This window comes from Panthera tigris, chromosome C1, assembly GCF_018350195.1.
Source record: "Panthera tigris isolate Pti1 chromosome C1, P.tigris_Pti1_mat1.1, whole genome shotgun sequence".
Taxonomy (NCBI): domain Eukaryota; kingdom Metazoa; phylum Chordata; class Mammalia; order Carnivora; family Felidae; genus Panthera; species Panthera tigris.
Window position 1 is genome coordinate 52,764,040 of NC_056667.1, and position 25,062 is coordinate 52,789,101.

The window sequence follows — 25,062 nt, forward strand, 5'->3', positions numbered from 1 at the left end:
AAGTAGAGTGTGAATATAAGAGTACTCTAATGGAAGATTGTTATTCTTGGTGTGTTACTTAATCTTCTTAGGTAAGGTCTGTAAGAAAAGATCTGTAAATTTTAGAAAGTCAGTTTCTAGGAGAGAATGACCACAGAAAGACCCTGGAAGGGGACTAGCGGGAGCCTTAAACAGAAGCCATGCTAGTTGAGAAATGAGAGACTGGACAATGGGTTTCTATCAGCTTTGCATTTGTATTACTTCTATATTTCTCTTGCCAAAAACTCTCCACTGTAGGAGAATCTGATTATGTTGTTGAACTGTGCACTGAACCACACAGGGAGAAAGGGGACAATGGTAGACAAGAAGAGGAGGTAAGGAAGAGCTGAGCACTTGGGAATCTTGTCTTTGAATTCTGACTTCCCGGGCCTGGTACTGGGTAGGCGTTTCATGAATATTTGTTGAAAGAAGTGTCCAGAGATCCTCTTGCACCTCATTATTCATATTCCCAGAATCTGGATTTGTTTTGGGGTTGCCCTGCCAAGTGTAACCTAGTGTGGTAGTAGCCTGCAGGCTCTCATTTTGTTTGTCATTACCTAGTGAAGTATGTCCAAGGCTCAGACTTGTCTAGAGTAGAGGAATCCTGGAGGTGGTGTAGATGGATTCCACCCTTTCTTTGCCCCTCACCTTTCCCCCATCTGTCCCCGGCAGATTTATTTAGGCTGAGCCCTGGTTTAGTTCACCCACTTACCCAAATCTACACTTGGCTCTGTGTTTACTGTAAGTGTTCACTAAATTTTTGTTGAATGAGTGAACAGAAGGCACTAAATTTGTAGGAAGGTAAAATAAAGGCGGAGAGCTAGTGAAGCCACACAGATGGGGAATTTATAATGAATCAGCCAAAGCCCAGAGCAAACAGATGATACTCTCTCAAACTAGAGTTGTAGCAAATTGAGCTGGTTGTTTAGGTTTCCTTGATTGCAAACTAATCTAGGTCTGTTTCAGCTCTTACTGTTCTTAGGCTGACTTTCCAAAAGACAAATTCATTTTTATCTTAGAAACCCTCTTCCTGGGCTACTTATGCCTTGTTAATAAGATGGGATGGCGGTCTGTCATTTTGGAAAAATGGTATAAGAGAGGATGTGATAGTTGTAATATTTATGTGTGTATTTTTTAGTATATCCGTGTATATTTTCTCATTTTATCCTCTTAATGACATCATAAACAGTACAGGTATCATTATCCCATTTCCCATATGAGACAACTGTGTCAGAGAGGTTTGTTAAAGTGGCAATGACAGAATTTTTCTAGTTTCGTGTTTTCTTTATATTGGTTATGATAATTGACATCACTTACTGAATATTTATTATTAAGCACTACCCTTAAATTTTGTATAGCCACATGGTTTTTCCCCCTTACGTCCTTCAGTCTTGGCTCAGTGTTCCTTCTCAGTGAGGCCCTCCTTGACCATTCACTTATAAATTTATTTCTTTATTTAAAAAAATTGTAATGTCTGATTATTTTTTGAGACAGAGCATGAGTGGGGGAGGGGCTGGGGGGTGGGTACAGAATCTGAAGCAGGCTCCAAGCTCTGAGCTGTCAGCGCAGAGTTCAACGTGGGGCTTAAACTCACAAACCGTGAGATCATGACCTGAACTGAGGTTGGACGCTTAACCAACTGAGCCACCCAGTAGCCCCATTTATAAATTTTTTAATTGCACCCCTCTTCTTACCTCTGTTTTATCTCCTTATAATTTATCACCTAGGACTTCTGTATATGTTTATTTTTCCTTATTGTATATATTTCCTAATAGAATATAAACCCTATGAGGGCAGAACTAGTTCATGCCTTGATGTGCCCTCAGTACCAGGAAAAAGTATCTACATGTAGTATATGGTAGGTACTCGGTAATAATTGCTGCAGGGAAATAATAATCCCCAAAACAAGCTCTATAGGGTTTACTGACAAGGCAAATTATGCACAGGTAAATACCTTGCCCAACATCACTTAAGAGGTTAGAGAACTTGATTTTGAATTCACGTAAATTTAGATCCAGTGCTCCACCACGTATTTTCCAAATTTTGTTTTCCTAAGATATGGGAAAAGTACTGCAGAGGCTGTTGTAGAATGTAAGGGATGAAGTTCTTTTTTCTCTCCATTTCTTTCTCTAGCAATTCACCCTCCTTGTTTGATATATTGGAGTTTAGTATACAGTTGTATTTTTAAAAATGGTCTATCCTTTTAAAAAAGGAAAGCTCTACAAACGATTCAACTACTTCATTCTGCTTTCCAAAAATAATCGTGCAAGGTTGAGTCTGAATTTGTTTTAAAAGAAATGCAAAAATATTGTGATTAGGAGATGCTCCCTAAACTTTGGAAAAGGTAAGAAAATATTAAATAAATGTTCGTATAGCAGAGAGAAAATTTTGTGATATTTGTACCTCCTCTAAAAATAAACTGAGTGCAGGGACCTTGTCAGAATAATTGTGTAGTGCTTTATAGATACTGCAAATGAATGGATAAACTAGAGTATGATCTCTTGAAGGGGAGATTCTGAGCATACCTCTGGTAAGTGGTAGGCAGTTAATGAATTCAGCAAACATTTGTTGAGGACTTACTATATCCTTGGCATTGTAGGAAGAGAAACAAAGAGCTTATCTCAAGGACACAGTTAAATCACAGGAGACATGTGTTCATATATTTGGTGTATCTTGATAATCTCTTGCAGGTGATGGCCCCAAGGACAGAAATGCCCTCTTTGGGAAATATCTTTCTGATTGTATTTATAAGAGACTGAGCGGTGGTCTAAATAGATTATGGATCGCATCTAATGTGGCAGTACTTTCCGTTCAAATTATGTATTTTTTCTAGAATTCTAATAAATAGGGGTGGGTGCAAGAACTGGTGTGTACCTAGATTTTGTTGCCTTCGGGAAAAGGTTATTTGACACGACAGTTTGTGTTCCTTGAACAAATACTGCTTAATGTGCGTTATCTCATTAAATTTTTACTAAAACTTGGTGATACAAATACAATTCCTCTTCCTGTTGTAGATTTGAGGAAACTGAGACTTAGCTATTAAGTAATTTCCCCAAATCGATCTTGAATTAGGTGATATGACCAGGATTTTAATCAATGTGTTCTGATGTTGCTTTTCATACTAATTCCACTGCTGGTTTTCTGTAGGTCTTCAATATTTTAAAAGGAATACTTTCCCGAAAGTATTACATATCAAGCAAAGTAAGAAAGGAGTATGTCTAAACATTGTAAGGACTATGATGAGTACTTAGCTGCTGAACGAGGAAAAGATGGAGTTTAAATGCTCAGTTGATGCGAGTAAAACCATGAACAGGGTGCCTTCTGGGCGGTTAGTGACAGTTCCTTTAACTCTAATAAATCATAACGATGTAACTTGAGCCTTATGAGGAAGAGCATTATATTACTAATGGATCATCCTGCAGGAACATAAACAAGATATAAAAATAAATGAAGGCTTTGACTCTTCATGTTCACAATTCATCATTATTCTGTTATGAACATAACCCTAAGACCGTTGGTTATAATTTGTGTCATGATGGAATTTCTGTTCGGCTTTTGGCTTTTTTTGTTTTGTTTTGTTGGTGGTGTTTTTTGTAAATGAGTACCCCCCAAATAAGACCTTTTAGCTAATGGAGTAAGTGGAAAAACTGCAGCTGTCAGGTTAGCACTCAGGATTAAAGTCTAACAGAGTGAGCTTCTTTTCTGTTACGCACAAGTAGGACTTGGTTACCTCTATGGCTTTCCCAGTGTAGAGTTTGGTTGGTAAAGCTTTTGTCAGTATAGCTTCCCTGGAGAATGTAGCAAGCCCTTCCCTATCTCTCAGAACTCCTGGCTTTTCCCCCGGTGTGAAGTTCTGACAATAATCAGGGATACTTGGGGAACTGCTCAGCTTATTAGGGTAAAACAAGATGGCCCCGGAGAGAGAAAGCAGCTTGATGGCTGCATAACTCAGTACTTAATAAACAACATTTTGGAATTTGAACTATTTATCTTGTTTACATTTTAAGGAAAATATGCAGCATATGTTCCGTATGCTTGTACATACTTGGAAGTTAAAATATGGCTGTATGCATGCATGAAAGATTTAATTCCTGCACCAAATATAGAGCAGCTGGCTTCAGGCATACGTACTGTACCTTAGCCAATGTATGTGCCTGGTGTTGAGATAAGCTGAGATAATCCCGCTTGCACACATACACACCTCACGGGTACACACACATCTTATATAATGTGCTTTCTTTGAACACCTAAAAATGCTATATTGTTTATACATGTGAATTATATTCTGTGCACATATTTATAGTTCGTGTTTACATTTGTACATACACTTGTATCTCAGTGATAGAAAACGGAAATCTCTCTCCGCCCCCCCCCCCACCACCATACACTAATATTTAAGGCTTAAAAATTCTAATTCCAGGTTTTTTGTTGCAGTTCTGGCAAAACCCAGAATAATCCATTTCCCAGTTCCCTTAATTCCCACACATTGTGTTCCCCCTGTTGGAGAGAGAGCAAATGAAGGGGTGGATACCCTCTCTCCTGCAGCAAAGGCAGGGAGGAGGTGTTGCAGGCAGGCATCACTGGAGAGAGTACTTTGTTGCCAGGAGCACGAGGGTGAAGCCTTTGGGGCAGGGCAGGAAAAGACATCGAAGCTCCCACCATGTCTGCACCTCTCCCTGCCCCAGCTTTTCACATAACCCTGCAATCCGTATGTGTGCAAATGCCTTCTTTCAGTAAAGCAGAACCTTGAAAAGTATAAGCCTGGGCTTTTTACTCAGACTTCCTTTAATTAGAAGGGAATAGACTGAGTGAAAGTCTTCATTCTAGAAGCCAGGAAGACTTCACCATGAGAAATGAACATTGCACTAAAAATGGAAACAATTAAGCCCCTTATACACACATTTCCAGTATCTGTAGGTTGGAGAGTACTCAGAAATGCTGGGGAGAAAAGTAGCAGCCAAGATTTCTCCGAATCCACCCAAAACTGCTGCTCCTACTAGAAAAATAACCTCAAATCATCTCCACCAGCAGAATGCACACACAGAAACTCAACCCAGAGTATATTCGAAAACCTGGTGAGACTCGTAAGAGCAGGGACCACCTCATCCCTAATCTGTTCCTTGGTGCAATCGGAAATACTTGTAATGATGTGAAGGAATTAACTGCTGCTCATATCAAGAGCTTCTGAATAAGCTAAGCATTTTGAAAATCTGGACTGATGAAATAACACATTGATGAAAATGGAATCTTACCAAGAGCTACAATTTTGTTTTAATATTAGAAGACCAGTCAGGTCAGGATCATACTAAAATAGCTCTTCATGGGCATTCTTACTGGTTGTTGCTTAAGCAGTCTTTTGTCCTTTTATAAGCTGCAAAGTACATGCTGGTTCTTCTGCAAAGTCATGGAGAAGGGTCACTGTCACATCGTCTGACACTGTGGTCAGGCACATGGGGGAAGGTGTTAGCAGTGAATCCTACGCAAATAAACAGCCAGTGGAGAGCAAGGCATGGCCCAAGTCTTCTGTTTGCAATCCTCCCTGTCATCAGATAGGGGAGGAGAAGACCTTCCCAAATCCAACTGTGAGTTGGAGAATGATATCAGATGCAGGTTGGCAAGGGAACAGACAGAATAGTTCAGAGAAGGATCTAATAAAATTGTTGTGGTTGAGGCAAATATCCTCATTCCTCTGGTTTGGAACCCACATGGGAAACATTACTTTTTGTTGTTTCTAGCAAGTCCTAATAGCATTTCCCGCTAGCATCCAGGATTTACACCTCATTTAAGTGGTCTTGTGTGAGTGTCGTGGTTGTTTCCTAATTAAAACAGCAAAAGCAAAAAACCTGTGCCTCTGTATCAATAATTACAGCTATACGCCTGCATTGTAAAGGCCGCTAGATCTCAGAAGCTATTTTGCCACTACTCCCATATCTGGAAACTAAAGCTGAAAGTACCTTTTCTCTATTGAGATAAGTATGTTACAAACTGGCTTCGCTGTTGGAAGGTAGGACCCGGAGAGTGTGCCCTCCTTCCTAAAGTTATCACACCGCAGTCAAAACTCCGATGATTTTGAATATTCAAGGCTAGTCTTCAACAGCTGAAGAAATCGAATGTTTATAAGATGCTTTTTCCTGTACTGCTTTTCCCCCCTCGATTTTGAACGGAATCTGTGTTGTGGGAGTTGGTTACTCCAACTACGGAGTATGCTGTGCATTCGCTCGGTCTTGCACTGACTTACCTTGTAATGGGGGAATAGGAGAGACCTCCTACTTTATTAAGTTCTACTGTCATTAGAAGAAATAGGTATTAAGTCCGAAAATGGCATGTTACATAGTCCACTGGAAAGAGAAGTCAAGTTAATATTAATAAAGGAGGAAATAGAAATATCTCCTCCCCCCCACCGCCATTATGTCTCAAGATTGTCTTCCCAAGGTTTGGATTTACTAAGTTCTTGGCAGGTCAAGGGTAAGAATGTGTTTGGTGGTAGATTTTTGTTCCCCTGCCAGTGTCCTCTTTCCACTTTGTTGCTGAGCTAATTGACACTTGCTGGCAAGTGTTTGATCGATCTGCTCTCAACGGGCTGTGAAGAAACCCTAAAACACTGTGGTCAGTTGGCCTGTTACTGGAGTTAGCTCACGTTTTGACTTTCATTTATATGGGAAAGACTTCCTGAGCCCCTGCAGCATGCCAGGCTCTGGCCCAGGTTGCAGAGTTGGTTGGAGAGGAGATGCTGTTTGTATTGGGTGTGGGGAGAATCGCACGGTCCCAGAGCCCTCCCAGATGATCCCCAGTGGCTCTAGTAGTGGTGGCCTCCTATTAGCTGAAATGCTTCTAAGCTACACCTGCTGTTGATAAGTTACACACAGATATTTGTACTCTAAATACAGGCTTTACAAAGTAAGAGTAAAGGGACTAGTTTTCTTTTATTTTCACGATTGAGCGTGTCCTTCATAGGCCACCAGAGAATTCCTGAGTTCACAAACCCAAGATCTTTCTCCCCCTTTCTTCCCTAATTAACTTCCTGTGCAAACTTATCTCAGAAGTTATGAATTAAATATTAGAGGTGAGTCTCTGCTGTGGTTCCTGCTTCTCCCTCCTGCTCCCCATTTCTCAGCCTCTCAATTTTTTCTAAGGTCAAGAGTAGGCTGAACTTCTTGTTCCTTTGTAAAGGAACGGGCTGTAAACTTTGAAGGCCTGAGGACGTGCTTATTTTGGTTTTAAGGAACCTCAGCTCAGAGGCTCCTGTTACAGAATGAAGTGAGAAGTGGGTTGAAGCCTACCCTTCCCATTGTTTCTTTTTTTATGATATGGTTGTTAAGGGCAGAGTGGGGTGAAAAACAGGGCAAGAGCCCATTGAGCCCTTGAGTTGATAACCTTGGCTTTCAGGAGTCTTGGGTGTGTGTTTCCATGACTCTCCTGAAATACCTAACACAAATTGCTGCCCAAAGCAAACCCCATTATAACCTTTAAAGCAAACCTGCATTTTGCTTAGACAGAAGCTGCCACTCTCAACTGTTTCCCAGAGCTCAGCCTCTGGTTCTCTGGCATGTCAGCACTTGCCTTCTGTTTTTTTCCATTGCACTCCTCCCCAGCTCAGCCACAGGGGCCCCACCTCTCACAGGATCAGGGTATGTGACCCTGGAGCCCAGACAGCCTTGCAATAAATCTTCCTAGTCCACCTGCAGCTCGTCTGTCAGCGGCTGCCCTGCTTCTCCGCTGGATGTGCTATTCCCACACATCCGTCAGACAACCCTGAAGCCTCTTTGGGCCATTGGAGAGTCAGACTGACCCTATTCCATCTATAGGTCTTTATCTATCTTGTCTTGTATCATTGTCTGCCATGCCCAGGCTTTGCTCTACTGAGTGATTGCAGGAAGCCCAAACCTAGTGGTCAATGGGCAGCCACATCACAACCATGGCTATTGGCCGTCAGAATCCCTTCTATGAACTGGTGTTCTTGTTCTCATTAAGACTTACTCCAGAACAGCTGATATTACCCAGGATTGGGAACTAGACAGGCCCAGAGTTTCTAATTGCCTTGAACCAGATATGAACAGTATTCCCAGTTTATCTGCCCTTTCCTAGAACTGGAAGCAGATTTTTCCAATATGGCAAATAATGGTGTATTATATGAGGGCAAATGATTACAGTAGTGAGTGAACTCTTTTAAGTCTCTTCTAGATGCTAGGTACTACATTAGATAAAAATGCAGTGTAGTGTTCATGAACATGGATTTGAGTACTAGCTGAGTGACCTTGGACAAATTATCAGCACCATCTACTAAAAATAGCATATAGCAATTACTAAGAGCTGTTACAAGAATTAAAAGACTTCACATAATGTTGCACTTTCAAAATGCCTAACACATGGTCAGCAATCGATAAATGCTAGTTGTGATGCTCCTGGTTTGTTGGGGAAAGTGGGATCCTTACCTAGGAAAAATGAACAATGTGAAGCAGGATATGAGGGGTCCAGCTCAGTTAATTCAAGGCGATTTTGGAAAAGAAGGGTCTGAGGAGGATTCAAAGACACAAAAATCAGGCTGGGACTGAAAGAATGAATTGAATTGAATTTGATCTGGGAAAGTTGAGTTTTCTGCAATTTGGGGAGTTTGTAGCACAGAGAGAACAGAGCTAGAGATTAGAAGAAATGGTCTCTGGTTTCTCCACTCACTCAGTGTGAGCCCGGGCACACCACTGAGACTAGATTTCCTGACTGTAGAAACAGGACAGGGAATACCTGCTCTGCCCAGCTCCTAGGGTTGTGGGAAGGCACACGTAAGACGAGTCACGTAAAAAGGCAGAAGACCAGAATAAAAGTCCTCATTAGATCCTTAAGTTTAGAAAGAGAGAAGATCCTAGAAGGATCCCGAGTTACTTCAGACTGTAATTATGTAACCTGCAGGACACAGTGCTTTTAACGAGGCACTGACAGCCCTAGCAAGGTCATAGCCCAGTGTTAACACATCCAGCCTGACTCTTTGTTCAAGATTCTCCATAGTACCTGAGTCAGTACATCAAGTCCCCCAAACAATAACAACTACAATAATGGTTAAGTAACAATAGCAACAGTCAGTATTTGGCTCTTACGGTCTGTTACTCTGCTGACTGCTTCACAGACCTGAGCCCTTTTAGTTCTCAAACAATATCATGAAGCACCTGTTATTATTCCCAGTTCAGAGGTAATTAAGTTGAAGCTTAGAGAAATAAGGTGCCTGTTCCCTTTAGCTAGTTAGCGACAGAGCCGGATTTAACTCCAATTTATTTGACTCCAAAGCTTAAGCCCTTTGTGCCATTTTGCTGTTAATCTAAAGGGGGGGAAATGTTCCCTCCTTCCCCTGCTGACCCTGTGCCAGGTTTCCTATGGAGGATCAAGCATGCTGATGAGTTAAGTGAATAAAATGGTTAATGTTCAGGTAGCCCTTCTCCCTTCACTTAGAGCTCGATTATTGGAAAATTTAGACCCCACATTATTTCTGTATCACTATCACGTGCATTTGCTGCTGTCGAGACGGAGCTATAACAATAAAAATCCTTTGTGCTTATCATGGGCTTTCTATGTTCACTGTTTCATTTGAACATCACAGTAAACCCTTGAAAAGGGGGAATAGTGTTCCCATTTTACTCATGAGGAAACTGAGTCTAGGGGGGAGTCAACTCGCCCAAATTCCCAGCAGAAAATTGAGAGAGCTCTTACAACTGTCACTAATAATTACTGGTAGTGATGGCTAATTACTCATAGCTAGCAAGGGCAGAGCGTTTTTTTATATCCTGCATACGGTGTGCAACATGCAGCAATGAGGATGCTTTCCACTTGAACTTTGGAATGTGGCAGTGTGATGTTCAGAGATGTTAAATATTTGTGCTTGCATATACATAAAATTATTTCTATGTCACATACGCTTAAAGAACCAAATCCTGAAACTGCTGGGAAAAATAATAATTCTTGAGTAATAAGGCTGGAAATGAAAGAAAAGGGGATCAGCTATTAAATTCTTATCACGGCACAAAGGTTTTTGAATGTCAAATGTTAAACTCTTCTACATTCAATAGGAATTTTGCTATGAATCTTCAGTCCCCTAGGGTACCTTTCCTGTCTGTGCCTGTCAGCTTCATTGTTATGCATTTTAAATAAAGCTTTCCCTAACATTCAAAACTCCTTCTGAGTTTTAGGGAAAAGACATAAATAAAGTGTGTACTGTGCCTTTGCATTTTTGTTTCCTTTTACCTTTTTTTGAACTGTGTGCCTACCCCACCCCCAATCTTTAGAAGTTTAAAGCCAAGGTAAAAAAAAAAAAAGACCTTTAAAAACGGGGGGCTCTGGGGAAGTATGCAAATGACAGAAATGTCTATGGGAAAATTAAGGGAAGTGAAATTCAGCAAGAAAGAAATTCATTGATGTTGTGATGAAACGTTGTCACTGGAGATGATGACAAATTAGAATCCGTTCCCATGGGGACCGGCGTGCTACCTACTGATCATTTGACCCATGGCTGAATGTTGGCTAGCCAAAGAATTGACCCAAAAGATGACAAGATGGTTTTAGTCCCGTTGCCTCATCAGCATTCAGGAACCCCTTAGGGATGAAGGGGGAGAGGATAAAGAAGGATAAAAGATGAAAGCTGGGCTGTGGAAAGAAAAATGTTTTTAATTACACTGAGGAGGATTGTGGGTCCACCTGTAGCTTTTTGTTAAGAAGTCCTTTGTTTTCTTCTGTCTGCAGGGATCATGGCAGGCTACAGACCCAGAATCTGTCTGGCCTCTTGGAAGGGTCTGTGTTGGTAGCTGGTCCTCTTTAGTTTAACAGAGACATTCAGGATTTAATCTCTCTGTGGGCTATCTTTACTCAGATGGATATTGTTGTGCTCACCGAGCAACCTGGATTTGGTTGGTATGCTGAAAGAGCTTGCTTTTAGAGTGAGAAAGAGAAAGTTGCCCCACAGTGGAGCATGAGTTGAGGTTTCCACAGTGAGCCACTATCCCCTTTCCTTGTCAGAAGGGCACAGGGAGGTCATCTCAGGCAGTGGGGTTAAGGGAGGCCGGAGCACAACATGGGAGTCAAGGGGCCCTTAAGCTCCATCTGCCTCAGTTTCTTCCGTTGTAAAATGGGAATTAACAACTGCATGGTACTGCCTCATGATGGCAGATAAATTGAATGAAAATCCAGCGTGGAAGATAAGATTGAATTATGAAACTTGCTTCTGAAAGGAAAAGAGCAGGGCATCCACTCTGTTCTCTTTCCGGGTTATGAACAAAGTTAAACACCATGAAGTAATTGGAACAATTTTTTTTTTTAAGTAATTGGAAACAATTTAAGACCATTTGATGTATCTGACCTCATAGTGACAGGTAATAACAGGTTTTGGTTTTGGAGAATACATTATTTCAAACTTGGCCCTCTTTTTTTTTTTTTTTTTTTAATTTATTTATTTTTGAGAGACAGAGCATGAGCAGGGGAGGAACAGAGAGAGAGGAGACACAGAATCCGAAGCAGGCTCCAGGCTCTGAGCTGTCAGCACAGAGCCTGACGTGGGGCTCAAACTCAGGAACCATCAGATCATGACCTGAGCCGAAGTCGGACGCTTAACCGACTGAGCCACCCAGGCGCCCTGACCCTCTTTTTTTTATATTGGTGGTAGAATTCAATTCTAAACCTCCACAAAGTCTTGACTTTCGTACGAATTATGTAGAATTCTAGGTAAGTATTTTCAGAAGTCTAAGTTTTATTATAAAGTAATGAGACTGTGCATGGCTTTTAGTAATCTGCCAAGATTTTATAGCATTTGTTAAAATGGATTTGAAAAGAAGTGGGAAGAGGGGGCTGTTAGTCTGTGGGTATTCCAGAGAGAAACCGTGTTGCACACAGGTTGCACCTTTGGCCCTGAAGTTAGAATAGGACTGTGTTTGGATCCCAGCTCTACTGCTTACTAGCTTTGTAAACTTGAGCAAGTTACTGAACATTCAGCTTCTGCTTCTGGAAAAAATGCAGATGTGTGTATCTCCCATGGTTCTTTGAAAGACTAAATGGAGACGTGCTTGTGAAATGCTGAGAACAGTGCCCCCACATAGTTAGCACTCAACAAACGTCGGCAATTATGATTTTTTTTTTTAACAAGGCAAGATGGGGTTTCACCACGTGAAAGGCAGGAAACTTCTGACCAAAGTGGGGGGGCTTGCATTTGAGACCTTTTGTTAAGGGTCATGTGTGTCTGGGCTCTGTGTGCAAGTTACTGCATCCACTGAGGAAAAATACAGCTTGAGGGGCGTTTGGGTGGCTCATGTTGGTTGAGTGTCTGTCCGACTTTGGGTCAGGTCATGATCTTACATTTCGTGAGTTTGAGCCCTGCATCGGGCTCCGTGCTGGTGGCACAGAGCCTGCTCGGGCTTCTCTCTGCCTGCTTCTCTCTCTCTCCCTCTCTCCCTTCCTCCCTCCCTCCCTCCCTCCACCCCCCATAAATATATATATTTAAAATGCAGCCCATGCTAACAAGGAGGCTGAAGGCAGACATTCCCAACTTGCTCCTGCCCCGCTCCTTCTTGCAGTGCCTCCCTCTGTCCCTTTCCTTCTTTCCTTCCCTCACCACACACCCCACTGCAGGGAACTAACTGTTTAGTTCCACAGACAGCCCAGTAGTAGGGGACTCTGCACCCTGGCTCTGTGCCTTGGCTGGTTATGTTAATGAGAGTTTCATTCCTCACATCGGTGTGATTTGTCATACTTTTAAATGTCAAGTCACTACTGAAGCTTCTTTTAAGTTTGGCTTGTGTGGAGCAGATAGTGAATACACACAGGCTTTATAGACAGGATGGTTCTGAGTTTAGGTGACTGGCTTTCACAAAACAACCTCATTGATAGAAAATAATGATACCTAAATTGTAGGATCCTTATGCATAATATGTGGTAACTGCCACTATGCAGTAGCTCTTAGACTTTTGTGAACAACCCCAAGATCTCTTTGCAACAGATACTACAGTCTTGATCGTTCTGATGGTATAGATGGACCAGTTGGATCTGAATGGCTTTGTATAGCTCAGCCTCAATATGTTTATCTTGGAACGGAATTCAGCCTATCTTGGGTGTTCAAGTTACATGTTGCTACATAAAAAAATACCCCAAACTTAGTGGCATAAACAATCTCTTTATGCTTGTGTATTCTGTGGGTCAGGAGCTCGGGCCAGGCATAGCAAGGGTGGCTTATCTCTGTTCCATGATGTGTGGAGCTTCATCAGAGGAGACTGGGGGCTGGAATATTCTGGAGGCTTCTTGACTCCTCTTTGGAACCTGGGCTGAGGTGACTTGAAGGCTTGAGCAACTGGAGCTGCCAACCACGCACTTAACTGTGGCCTCTTCATGTGTCTTGGTACAGCATGGTAGCTTGAGAGCATTCCAAGGGAGACCTGCGGAAGCTGCATGGCCCTTATGACCTAGCCTCAGAAGTTGCATGGTGTCAGTTTCTCTATACTTGACTGGTAGAAGCCATCATAACTCTACCCAGATTCAAGGAGTGGGTGGAGAGAGAGCATGGACCCCCACCTCTTAGAAGAATGTTAAAAAAAAAATTGCTGCAAATTTTTGTAAAACTACTAAGATTATGGTTCTATCTTGGGATGTGTTAGGGCTTCTGACTTCTTATAGGGAAGCAAGCTGCATAGTCTCCATTGCAACGACTCTGTCACTGTAGAATGAAAGCAGCCGTAAACAGGTAAACAAATGACTATTTCAGTAAAACTTTACGAACATCGAAATTTGAACTTCCTGTAGTTATTATTAACTATAACAAAATACCTTTTTAAAAAAAAAAGACATTTAAAAATAAAAATCATTTTTAGCTCATATAAAAGTAGACACTGAGACAAATTAAAATATCCTGATTGGGGAGCCTGGGTCATTCAGTTAGTTAAGCATCCAACTTCGGCTCAGGTCATGATCTCATGGTTCATGAATTTGAGCCCCGTGTCGGGCTCTGTGCTGCTAGCTCAAGGCCTGGAACCTACTTCAGATTCTACATCTCCCTCTCTCGCTCTCGCTCTCGCTCTCGCTCTCTCGCTCTCGCTCTCGCTCTCTGCCCCTCTCCTGCTCACTCTCTTTCTCTACCCCAGCCTCTCAAAAATAAGTAAACGTTAAAAAAATTTTTTTTAAATAAAATATCAGGTTTAATTAGATCTGTCTTTGTTCAAAGTTAGAATTCTCCCAATATGTAGAAGAAATACCAGGTATTTCTCAGATGTTTGTGTGTGTGTGTGTGTGTGTGTGTGTGTGTGTGTGTGTGTGTGTTTGAAAGAAAGACAAAACTGATCACAAATTGCATTTTAGAAGTGAGTTTGTGAAGATCTTATTTAAAATTTCCTCTTTTTATTTTTTATTTTTGAGAGAATGTGAGCTGGGGAAGGGTGAAGAGAGAGGGAGACAGGGGATCCAAAGCAGGCTCTGAGCCAACAGAGCAGTGAGCCTGATGCAGGGCTTGAACTCATGGACTGTGAGATCATGACCTGAGCTGAAGTCAGATGCTCAACCAACTAAGCCACCCAGGTACCCCTAGAATTTACATGTTTTCAAGCACACTTTATCTTTATCTTGTTACAGAACATTTGTTGCCAAGGACAAGGAAGGGCTATATTCTTGATATTGTAGGTGGAAAATGAATGATATTTATTTCAGAACCTAAAGAAAAAAGATAAAACATGCTCTTCTTGATGGAGTTCCCAGAAATACATATTGTTGCTATATTGTTGTTTTTAAATAAGTAGTCCAAGTTTTGAAAGAGGTTGTTGGTCGTTAGACCAAAAGATAAGGTTGGTGACTGGTTGTTTTTTTTTTTTTTTTCTTTAATTTTTATTAATTCATTAAATATTTATTGTCTGCCTGCAATGCCAGGCAGGTGCTAAAGATAATGAGATGAACAAAAAACACATGTAGTACCTGCTCTTACAGAGCATACAGTCTAGTGTGGGAACAGGACTGTAATTAAACAGATGACAGCATTAAAGTGTAGAGTATGTTATGAGGGGGGAATGCCGGGCACTGTGAGAATATACTTGAGGTTTTCAAGCTGGATCTGTTACTCTGTCTCTCACCCTCAACTATCCATTGACTGTAAGAGTCCAGGTAAAAGGATTATTCCATTAGAGCACACTGTGGTTTCAAAACCAGCACAGGGGTGCCTGGGTGCCTCAGTCGGTTGAGCGTCGGACTCCTGATTTCAGCTAGGGTCATGATCTCATGGTTCGTGAGTTTGAGCCCCCAGTCCAGTCCACACTGGCAGCACAGGCCTGCTTGGGATTCTCTCTCTCCCTTTCTCTTTGCCCTTCCTCTGCTTGTGCATACACTCTCACTCTCTCGAATAAATAAACATGAAAAAAATAGCACATTTGCTAATAAGCACATTGTTACTTAGAATCCCGGCCTCCGCCTACCACATGTCGGTAGCACTTTGTAGCACATTTTAGTAACCAAAATCATCTCTAAGCTTTGCCAAATCCCCTCAGAGGCAGAATCACCAGTGGTCTAAATTAAGATGGGAAGTTAAACTGCATCTATACATTTTGTTTCAAAGACCTCAGCAAGAAAAACATAATTTTTTAAAATAAATTCTAGCTCAGGGATTAGAATTGCAGGTGGATTTGTCAATTTAGGGGGGCATACAATACCTCCTCTGAAAACGGGGAGACAAAATGGGACAGCCCTTTATCAAATTAAATGTTACACTCATACTCTTGTTACGTGTAGAAATGTTTGTACCTTATAGTTTGTACAATATATAGCAAGGCTGAGAACGTTATTTGACACTCTGAAAACTCCCAAATATCGATGGGACAAGATCGAATTGAGGAATTGGCTTGGAAATAACAAATGAAGATATCCTGATTTGGCTTCATGTTCTCAGCCTGTAAGCTATTGGATTGTGTGAGTTGATGACCCAAAGGAGATGATTAGTTCTCCTCTAGTGTGCTGATAATGAATAGCTCTACAAAACCAATTAGCTATAATTCTATCAGTCATTTCATTTGGGTAACATTTTGTTGAAGGGGAAGAAAAACAACACTGTTTTCCTTGGAGATCTATAATTAAGCTGTGATATTTGATGGGAACAATGGAGGAAAAAGCAGTATGCTTATCAATTTGCTTTTGTTTTCCCCACATGAAAGTAAATGATGATGAAGTGTTCTGTTCACAGCAGTTAAGAAAGACATTTGTCCATCTTAACGGTGTAACAGACCAAACAGGAGTATATTTCTAACTATATATTTTGTTTCATAGGGATGTCTACATTGTACAACTCCAGGGATTTGCCATTCACATGGAAGACTGTGAATGGTGCCCCCTGGAGTTTTGTAGCAGAAGATACTGAATGTCCTTTCCCTTTTTCATGTATTTTCCCCTTTGAAAATCTGTGTGAATCCAGAACCATGAATAGTGGATTGTTTTCTTACAGTCACTGTTGTTGCTTTGTAAGACCTAATGCCCACTGTCATGCTGACAATAATATCAATAGACTTTGTTTTCCTTTGTCTAATAAGGCATTTTATGGATCAGTATTTTTCTGTTGAATTCAAACACATGAGAAGTTCATAATGTGTCATTAGCTATCACAAGATGGCAGGTATTGTTTCGTTGTCTGAGTATCCTTCTGTGACTTCTGGGCATTTTGCAGTTTTTACCTCAGTTTACACAGTGGAATGAGATGTGCGTATGTGTTGTTAGTTTTACCTGAAGTTTAATACATGCAGCTTGTGACACGAATTAACGAGCTTATTAGAAAAAAACACAGTTGGTTATTGTGTTAGGCTTTCGATTTATTTTGCTTACCCTTTGTCCCCCAGCTAGCCAAAAAAATCCGAGAGAAGTTCAATCGTTACTTGGATGTGGTCAACCGGAACAAGCAAGTTGTAGAAGCTTCTTATACGGCTCACCTAACCTCTCCTCTAACTGCAATTCAAGACTGCTGTACGATCCCACCTTCCATGATGGAGTAAGACTTTAAAAATATTTTTTTCTTGTTTAAACCAGGAATTGAATTGCTTTCCATTCATATTCAAAATGCCTGTGCTTGTTTATTGCAAAGTGAATAGTATTTCTATCTTAAATAAGCCTTTTGTCTTTAAATAGACGAGTAATTTTTAAAGAAGTGGGGCTCAACATACTGTATCCAAGAAATTCCCAGACCTTCCCTGCTCACCTTTTTGTCATGTTGGAATTCAGTTTCAGAAGTAGCAAATATTACTTGAGTACAAAGTTGATGAAGTCTAGAAAATTACATTTCGTCATGTGTCAACTAATGGGTCATGAATAAGCTAGTCTCTTTGCTTCTAGTAATTCGCCTAATTTAAGAGAGTACTTTTTGTCTTTGATTAGGAGTAACAAAAATTCCCGCTTTTTTCTTTGGTAGTTTTAAAAATAACGTCTACACTAACGGGAAATGTGGCTTCAGATAATAATGAAACAGAATTAGTATCCATATGGTTAGGGATATTTTTATTTATTGGCCTAGTGATATTTGTATTTGGAGGGGTGTGTAGAATCATGTGATGCTGGAAATTGTAGTGGAAAGAACACTTAACTAAAGGTAAGAGAACTTAATTTTTACTTGGTCTCTAGCCGTGTGACCTTAATTAATTAATTATGTGCCTTTTCTGTCAGTGGATAATAATCTTTATTTTCTAGGGCTATTTCGAATGGCTAAAAGCTGTTAACATACTTTAAAGATTATGAGTATAAATGTTACCATAATTGGTATGTATTATTCCCCTCTTTGTACAGTGAGTGCTCTTGGAGCCGTGCAAGGGATAGATACAGCAGTTTTTGGTGGTTAAATGTCTTGCTTCCATCAGCAGTTTTTTACTTACAGTTTCTTGGTGGGGTATGGAGGTAGCAGGACATCCTTAAGTCATTTTATTCTCCTTCTTTGTGATACTAAGATGAGCCTTTCTCTCTGCAGCCTAAAGAGGCTCCTAGTCGTTTACTCAACTAAATGGAAAAATGTATACAGTGTAGAATGGGACTGTCTGGTTATGAATCTTACCTAATACTCAGATGGTCTTGGGTATTTGATGTCTCAGCCACCCTGTCTTCCTCTCTAGAAAGGGAACAATAATGAATGCTTCATACAGTGCTTTGAGTATTCAGTGTGATCAATTGTGAAAAATTCTCTGTAGTTCTGAACAAATATTAGCCCTATTACTTATATGCTTCCATATCACATGAACATTTCTTTTTTCATTAGGTGTAATCAAAGAAGATGTCCTTTTTTGTAGTTGGGACATCAGTAACTTAGTGTTTTTGACAACTTCTCTCTTACCTAAAAGAAAAGGAGGGCTCACTTGGGTTTTGAACCAAAGAAAACATCATTTTCAGAACAGGGAGAAACGCTGGTATAGTAAGGGAGAAATCCTTGAAGCTAGAATTATGCTTAAAACCGTGGTTGTCAACCGGGGGTGATTTCCATCCTTCTTTTTTCTCCCCCTTTCCCCTTGAATGTTTGACAATGTCTGGAAACATTTTCAGTTGTCACCCTTGGAAGGTGGGGAACAGTTACTAGCATCTAGTGTGTAGAGGTCAGGGATGCGTCTATACGGCCTGTAATGCACAGGACAGACCCTCCAGAACAAAGAATTATCTGGCTATAGGAGGTTTTCATAAATTCCTAAGTGGAACTATTGCTCTGGTTGAAACGAGCTGGAATTGATTGCCCTCTACCTGGAAATCTATCCCCTATGTCTTCTTCCCATTACTGGCCCACCTTGTGAATTTCTATTAATGTTTCAAGAAGTAACTCCACAGTTTGCCTCTTTCCATAGCTTTCAAATACCTCCTTTTTCCCCCCTCTTTTTATTTCTCTTTGCCCCTGGAGGGATTCACTTCTCCCTCATCTCTGTTCCCATAGTAAGTTTGAAATGCCTCTATTACAGTGTAGAACTTGATGTTATGGCAGGTTGTTGGTGGTGACTCTGCCTCCCCTGCTGTTCTGGGCAGGGATTACACTTCATCCCTTTTTACCCCGGCACCTGGCAATTGTATTTAATTACTACTTGTCAACATCTGAATTGAGTAAGGGGCTGTCCACTCTCCACGTATTAAAACTCTGGGGGTGAGGGGGCAAATACTGAACATAATTAATAGCACAAAATGTGACACAGAGAGATCCTGTGGTTCCTCAGAGCAGAGAAATGTACCAGGTGGATGGCATCACAAAAAATTTATGTACTTTAGAAGTATGCATGTCATTTGATATCATTTGAGGGAATATCACAAGAAAATAAGACATTTTTTTAAAATTATTTTAATGTTTATTTTTGAGAGAGAGAGACAGAGCATGAGCAGGGGAGGGTCAGAGAGAGAGGAAGACACAGAATCTGAAGCAGGCTCCAGGCTCTGAGCTGTCAGCACAGAGCCTGACACAGGACTCAAACCCACAGACCATAATAAGATCATGACCCGAGCCAAAGTCGGATGCTTAACCAACTGACCCACCCAGGTGCCCCAATAAGACATGTTCATAAAGAGACGCTTGTAAAGAAAGTCATTGTACTGCCAGTTAGAATAGAGAATATTGCTAATATCCTAAATTTCTAATAGGGGATTAGTCAAGAGAATTGTATCCCATCCATAAAAGTGAGATGGTGGGCGCCTGGGTGGCTCAGTTGGTTAGGCAACTGACTTTGGCTCAGGTCATGATCTCACAGATGGTGAGTCCAAGCCCCATGTCAGGCTCTGTGCTGACGGCTCAGAGCCTGGAACCTACTTCAGATTCTGTGTCTCCCCCCTCTCTCTACCCCTCCCCTGCTCACGCTCTGTATCTGTCTCTCAATAATAAATAAATGTTTAAAAAAAAAAAAAAAGTGAGTTGGTAAGACACAGCCACACTGTACAAGAAGAGTATTTGGTGACTTGTGAAAATGGCCATACATACATACACACATTAAAAGTTTGGGAGGCGGGGCACCTCGGTGGCTGAGTTGGTTAAGTGTCTGGCTCTTGATTTAGGCTCAGGTCATGATCTTACAGTTTGTGGGATCAAGCCCTGTGTCGGGCTCTGTGCTGTCAGTGCAGAGCCTGCTTGGGATTCTCTCTCTCCCTCGGTCTCTGCCCCTCCCCCTGCTCACTCATTTAAATTAATTAATTAATTAATTAAAATACACCTAAAAAATAAACATTTGGGAGGACTCACATCAAAATGTATAGGAATAAAGATAGCAATTTCCATTTTGAATATGCAGCGATAAGGGTTGAAGTCTGAGATACAGACTAGGCAGATATTTGCCAAAATTCAGTGGTCTGCCTTTTGGTGAATACAACAACACATAAAGTGTAGTCTCTGCCCTCCTGGAATTTCTCATCTTGTTCAGTTTACCATCAGGGACTTCAGTTGTACTCGTGGCGGGGTATGTGCTGAGTAAGCAGGTTAGGTAGGATGAGAGGCTTTTCCCTCCTTCCGTGGTTGGATTTGTGTGTTGAATGTTGCATGGGCAATCTGAAGAGCCATGATGCAATCTTACCTCCTCACTAGGGGTAGTTGACAGGACCAACCTCTTTATGGGGTGAATCTTGCAAAACCAGGGCAGTTCTGACAACAAAGCTGGGTAATCAGAAGATTTACAGATGAATAAAGAGGTATATTAAAGAGATACCTGATCAAAACTCTTCACAGCCGGGAGTGGCAGAGGATGACTACCCCGGGTAGAATCTTCCTGGCTCTGAATAGAGCTCACTTACCAGGGATCTGTGTTTAGGAGTTTTTGAAGTAACTCTGAGCTGATGCTTTTCTAGCAATTGGGTGAACACAAACACTTACTAAAATTATGAGACTCAAGGTGCCTGGGTGGCTCAGTCACTTAAGCAGCCAACTTCACCTCAGGCCATGATCTTATGATCGTGAGTTTGAGCCACATGTCAGGCTCTGTGCTGACAGCTCAGAGCCTAGAGCCCGCTTCAGATTCTGACTTCCTCTCTCTCTGCCTTTGCCCTGCTAGCACTGTGTCTCTCTCTGTCTCTCAAAAATAAATAAAAAATAAAGTTATGAAACTTAACTTTTTAATGAAGATTCAAGAACGGGAAAGAGTTACTAGGAAGTTGTTGGGGTGAGCCATGATAGGAATCCTTTGGTGCCTTTGTTCCGGTCCCTCATAAAACACTTTGATGCACCACTTTGTTTTGGTATCTTATTGAACACATTTTCAGTGTGTATTTTAATCCCTCCAAAAATGTCTCCATTTTGAATCTCAGGGAGTTCATGTTGGAGTAAAGTGCGGACAGGAAGAACTCCCAGTCTTTAGAAGCCATTTGAGGACATGACTAAACAATTTTTTTTTTTAATGGTAGGCAGATTTGGTTTTGAATCCTACCTCTTTCACTCATAAGTTGACTTTGGGGAGTCACTTAATTCTGAGCCTCAATTTCCTCATCAGTGAGCTGACAGTAAGGATAGTCCATACCTCACAGGGTCACTTAGGGAAATGTTTTTAGGTTGTAACTTGCTTATTTTATAAGTATGGGTATTATTCTCTATGTCAGGACATACTCTTTTTTCCCTTATGGCAATAACAAAAGAGTCTTTTTTAAGATAATATACTTAAAAACTGAATTAACCTAAATGAAAATATTAAGTGAATGTGACCAAAATCTTGAAGCTGATAGATATGATAATGACTGAAGTTCCTGAAAAATGGATTCAAGGTCATTTCCAAAGTCCTTCCAAATTGTGAGATTTTACAGTTCTATAAAGTAGACTTTTTATGCCCCTGATGTATATCTGGCCACGTGCAAATGTATTAATACTGCTATTATAAGTTTAAGTAATTGACTTGCGATAAAGGACCTCCAGTCTTAGATCTGGATTTTGTCCATTCTTTTTTTTTTTTTTTAATTTTTTAAAATGTTTGTTTATTTTTGAGAGAGAGGCAGAGCGCAAGCGGGGGAGGGGCAGAGAGAGAGGGAATCACAGAATCTAAAGCAGGCTCCAGGCTCTAAGCAGTCAGCACAGAGCCTGACGTGGGGCTCAAACTCCTAAACTGTGAGATCATGACCTGAGCAGAAGTCGGAGGCTTACCTAACTGAGCCATCAGGCACCCCTGGATCTTGTCCATTCTTAAACATCTGGGCTCTGTAAACATTTTTTGACACCTAGCACTGGCCAGTGGTGCTCAAGGTATTTGCTACTAACATTTTAAAGGCCTGTGCCTATTGACTTTGCTTCTTCTCTAAAGGCATCAAAAATAAGGTAGTATTAGGACAATATTTTTTATAACTGATTTTAACGAATGGCTAATATTCACTTTTTGTTTCAAGCCTAGAATTTCAGTTTTGCTGACTTATAATCCATTTATTTTTCTCATAAAGGCTTGATAATGCATATTTTAACAAAATGCCCAGTTGTGAAGAGAGAAGGTCTTTAAAGTGTCCTATCATAGATTCTGAAGGTTTATACTATGTTGACAACAGAGAGAATCTACAAAGCAGCAGAAAATTGATTTTTCAGATAATTTTGATACTTTGCTTCTCAGACTACTGAACTCCTCCTACTCAGGAGTTCTACAAGTTAATTATTTTGTACAAGGCCTTGCACAGAGATTAGGTACTTTGTCAAGTGTTTGCTGAAGGAATGATCTGAAGAATTAACCTCCTCTAAAATGGAGAAAAGTTAAATTATGTCTTAATGTAAGACAAAGTCATTTTCAGTGGTATCACTTAAAATAATTTTGAGAATGAGTTCAGTTACTCATGTAATTTAGTTAACAGCTCCCCTTGTGTTGTGTTGGGTTGCTGATGAGGGCACAGGAGAGACTGGGCTCTCCCCCAAGGAGTGCACAGACACACAAACACGTAATTATCCTTAGGGACAATATCTGTCTACAGATGTGTTTACCTTAGCCCCACAAGATGTTTTAAAGGTTTTTAAATTTATAATTTTTTAAATCTGTTGCCAACACTTCAATTTGGGGAGATTACACATTTAAAAACTCCAAATTGCTGTCTTCTCTAAAATCAGAAGATCTGGCAATAGTGGGTCCACATTCCCACTGGGCAGCAATCCGTTTGCATGAAGAATGGCTCCCCTTTGAGGACAAGGCCCACAATCTCCCTGACATACTGTTCCCTCTGGTCCCTGTAGGTTACACCCAACCCAGTCGCCTGACTTTGATCACCTGCTTGGCCCACACTAATATGTGAGTTTGTAACTCCTGCTCTAAAACGAACATATAATATTAATTAATTTGACTTAAGAAAATATCCTGTCCATACTCGTTCTGTCAAATTTAAAGAATATAGCTCCTTTATGCATAACATTTAGAATATCTGTCCCTGAAATCTGGCTTACCACAGAGATGGGGTTCTCTTGAGCACATCTGAACCTGTTGTTTACTCAGCAGGACCGACCAACCCTTGGCTTTTATTATACAAACCAATCAATAATTTTATCTTCCATGTCTTTTAATCCATTTCTCTCCTCCCTCTCCCAGTTTCTTTTTTCTTTTCTTTTCTTTTCTTTTCTTTTCTTTTCTTTTCTTTCCTTTTCTTTTCTTTTCTTTTCTTTTCTCTTATTTTTAAAAGAAGGGAACAATGGTGAGGGTAAACTAGGAAGTAAATGCTAGGAAGATGAACTTAGATTTTTATTTCTGTGTCTCCAAGTGGGGTTCAGTGCTTTTGACCTCACTGAATTAATGCTTGTGAATTGGTTAATTGTGGTGGGACTTGTTAAGGCCTCTAGGCCAGGTTTGAGATGAGCAAAGCAATACTAGAATGAGCTAGAATAAGCAAGCATTTGTTTCTAAGCCTCTTGGAAGCCAGCCACCTACAGCTAGACTTCAGCTCTATAGAGAATTCTCTCCTACCTATCAGGGCAGACTTAAAACTTCACTGATTCCAAAAAGTGAAGAAACTCTGGGAAATATTGTCAAATTAGATTTCTGCTGTTTTTCAAGGAGCTCTTTGAGTTGGAGCATCCACTGGGATTGATGTAGTCACTGGGGAAGGCAGGGTAAGACTTCTCTCATTTTCTGAGAACCCAAATTTAATGCATCTCTGGCTGCCACCCACTAGAGCAGTAGGATTTCAAGAGTCAGGCCTTACCACAAATCTGTTGGGGATATTGTGCTATAGGTAAAGCAACCAGCATAGGTTCTGATATAAGAAGTACAAGCTCATGATTGCATTTCTCATGAATAGCCATTGCTGTAAGCCTGTTAGAGTTCTCCAGAGAAACAGAACTGATAGGAGAAGATATGTGAAAGAGAGGCAGAGGGGGCGAGATTTATTTTAAGGAATTGGCTGGCCTGATTTTGCAGATACAAGTCTAAAATCTGCAGGGTAGCCCAGCAATCTGGAGACCCAGGAACAGTTGCAGTTCCAGTCTGCTGGCAGAATTCCTTCTTGCTTGGGAGGTCAGTCTTTATTAGGACTTTCACCTAATTGGACCCACAGCCCACTGACTTAGATGTTGATCTCATCCCAAAACTCCCTTCACAGAAAAATCCAGAATAATGTTTGACCAAATATCTGAGGACCCTGGCCCAGCCAAATTGACACATAAAATTATCACACACTTTTAGAGAAAGGATAGAAAATTGAATGGCAAAGCCTACTACCAAAGTTAAATTTTTTGTTAACACTCACATGTAGATTGGAGGATGCCAGATTATTACTCTCTTCAAACGTTATATTGTGTCCTACTAGACTGCTTCTTTTAAAAAGTTAATAATGCTCATGTTAATAGCTGCCTGGAAAGGAGTGCAAGCAGCTAAGTCTTTTTTTCATGTAAATTGGTTGTATATCTTGCGGTATGATTAGATGTGCAAATTTCTATGTTCATATGTTAAGTTCAAATATTGTTGACACTATAGGAACCAGAAATAAGCTACTTAGAGAGTTGTTTTTAATTTTGATGGTTAACATGCTGACCCATAATGTTCAGACTCCTAAGCTAGGATCCTTTGGATTCTTTAGGGACTTACTAGTTTCAGGTCAAGGTTTGTGTTTGCCTTTTTTTAAAAAATTTTTTTTAAAACGTTTATTTATTTTTGAGACAGAGACACAGCATGGATGGGGGAGGGT

At 40.7% G+C, this 25,062-nt stretch overlaps 1 protein-coding gene across 1 annotated transcript in view; it reads left to right on the forward strand.

Annotated features, from left to right (window-relative positions):
- CACHD1 (cache domain containing 1) overlaps positions 1-25,062 on the forward strand; it is a 209,003-nt gene that overhangs the window by 96,051 nt on the left and 87,890 nt on the right. The window contains exon 3 of the mRNA XM_042997471.1: positions 16,839-16,987. Within this exon, the coding sequence (XP_042853405.1) occupies positions 16,839-16,987 (149 nt within the window). The remainder of the gene's footprint in view (positions 1-16,838; positions 16,988-25,062) is intronic.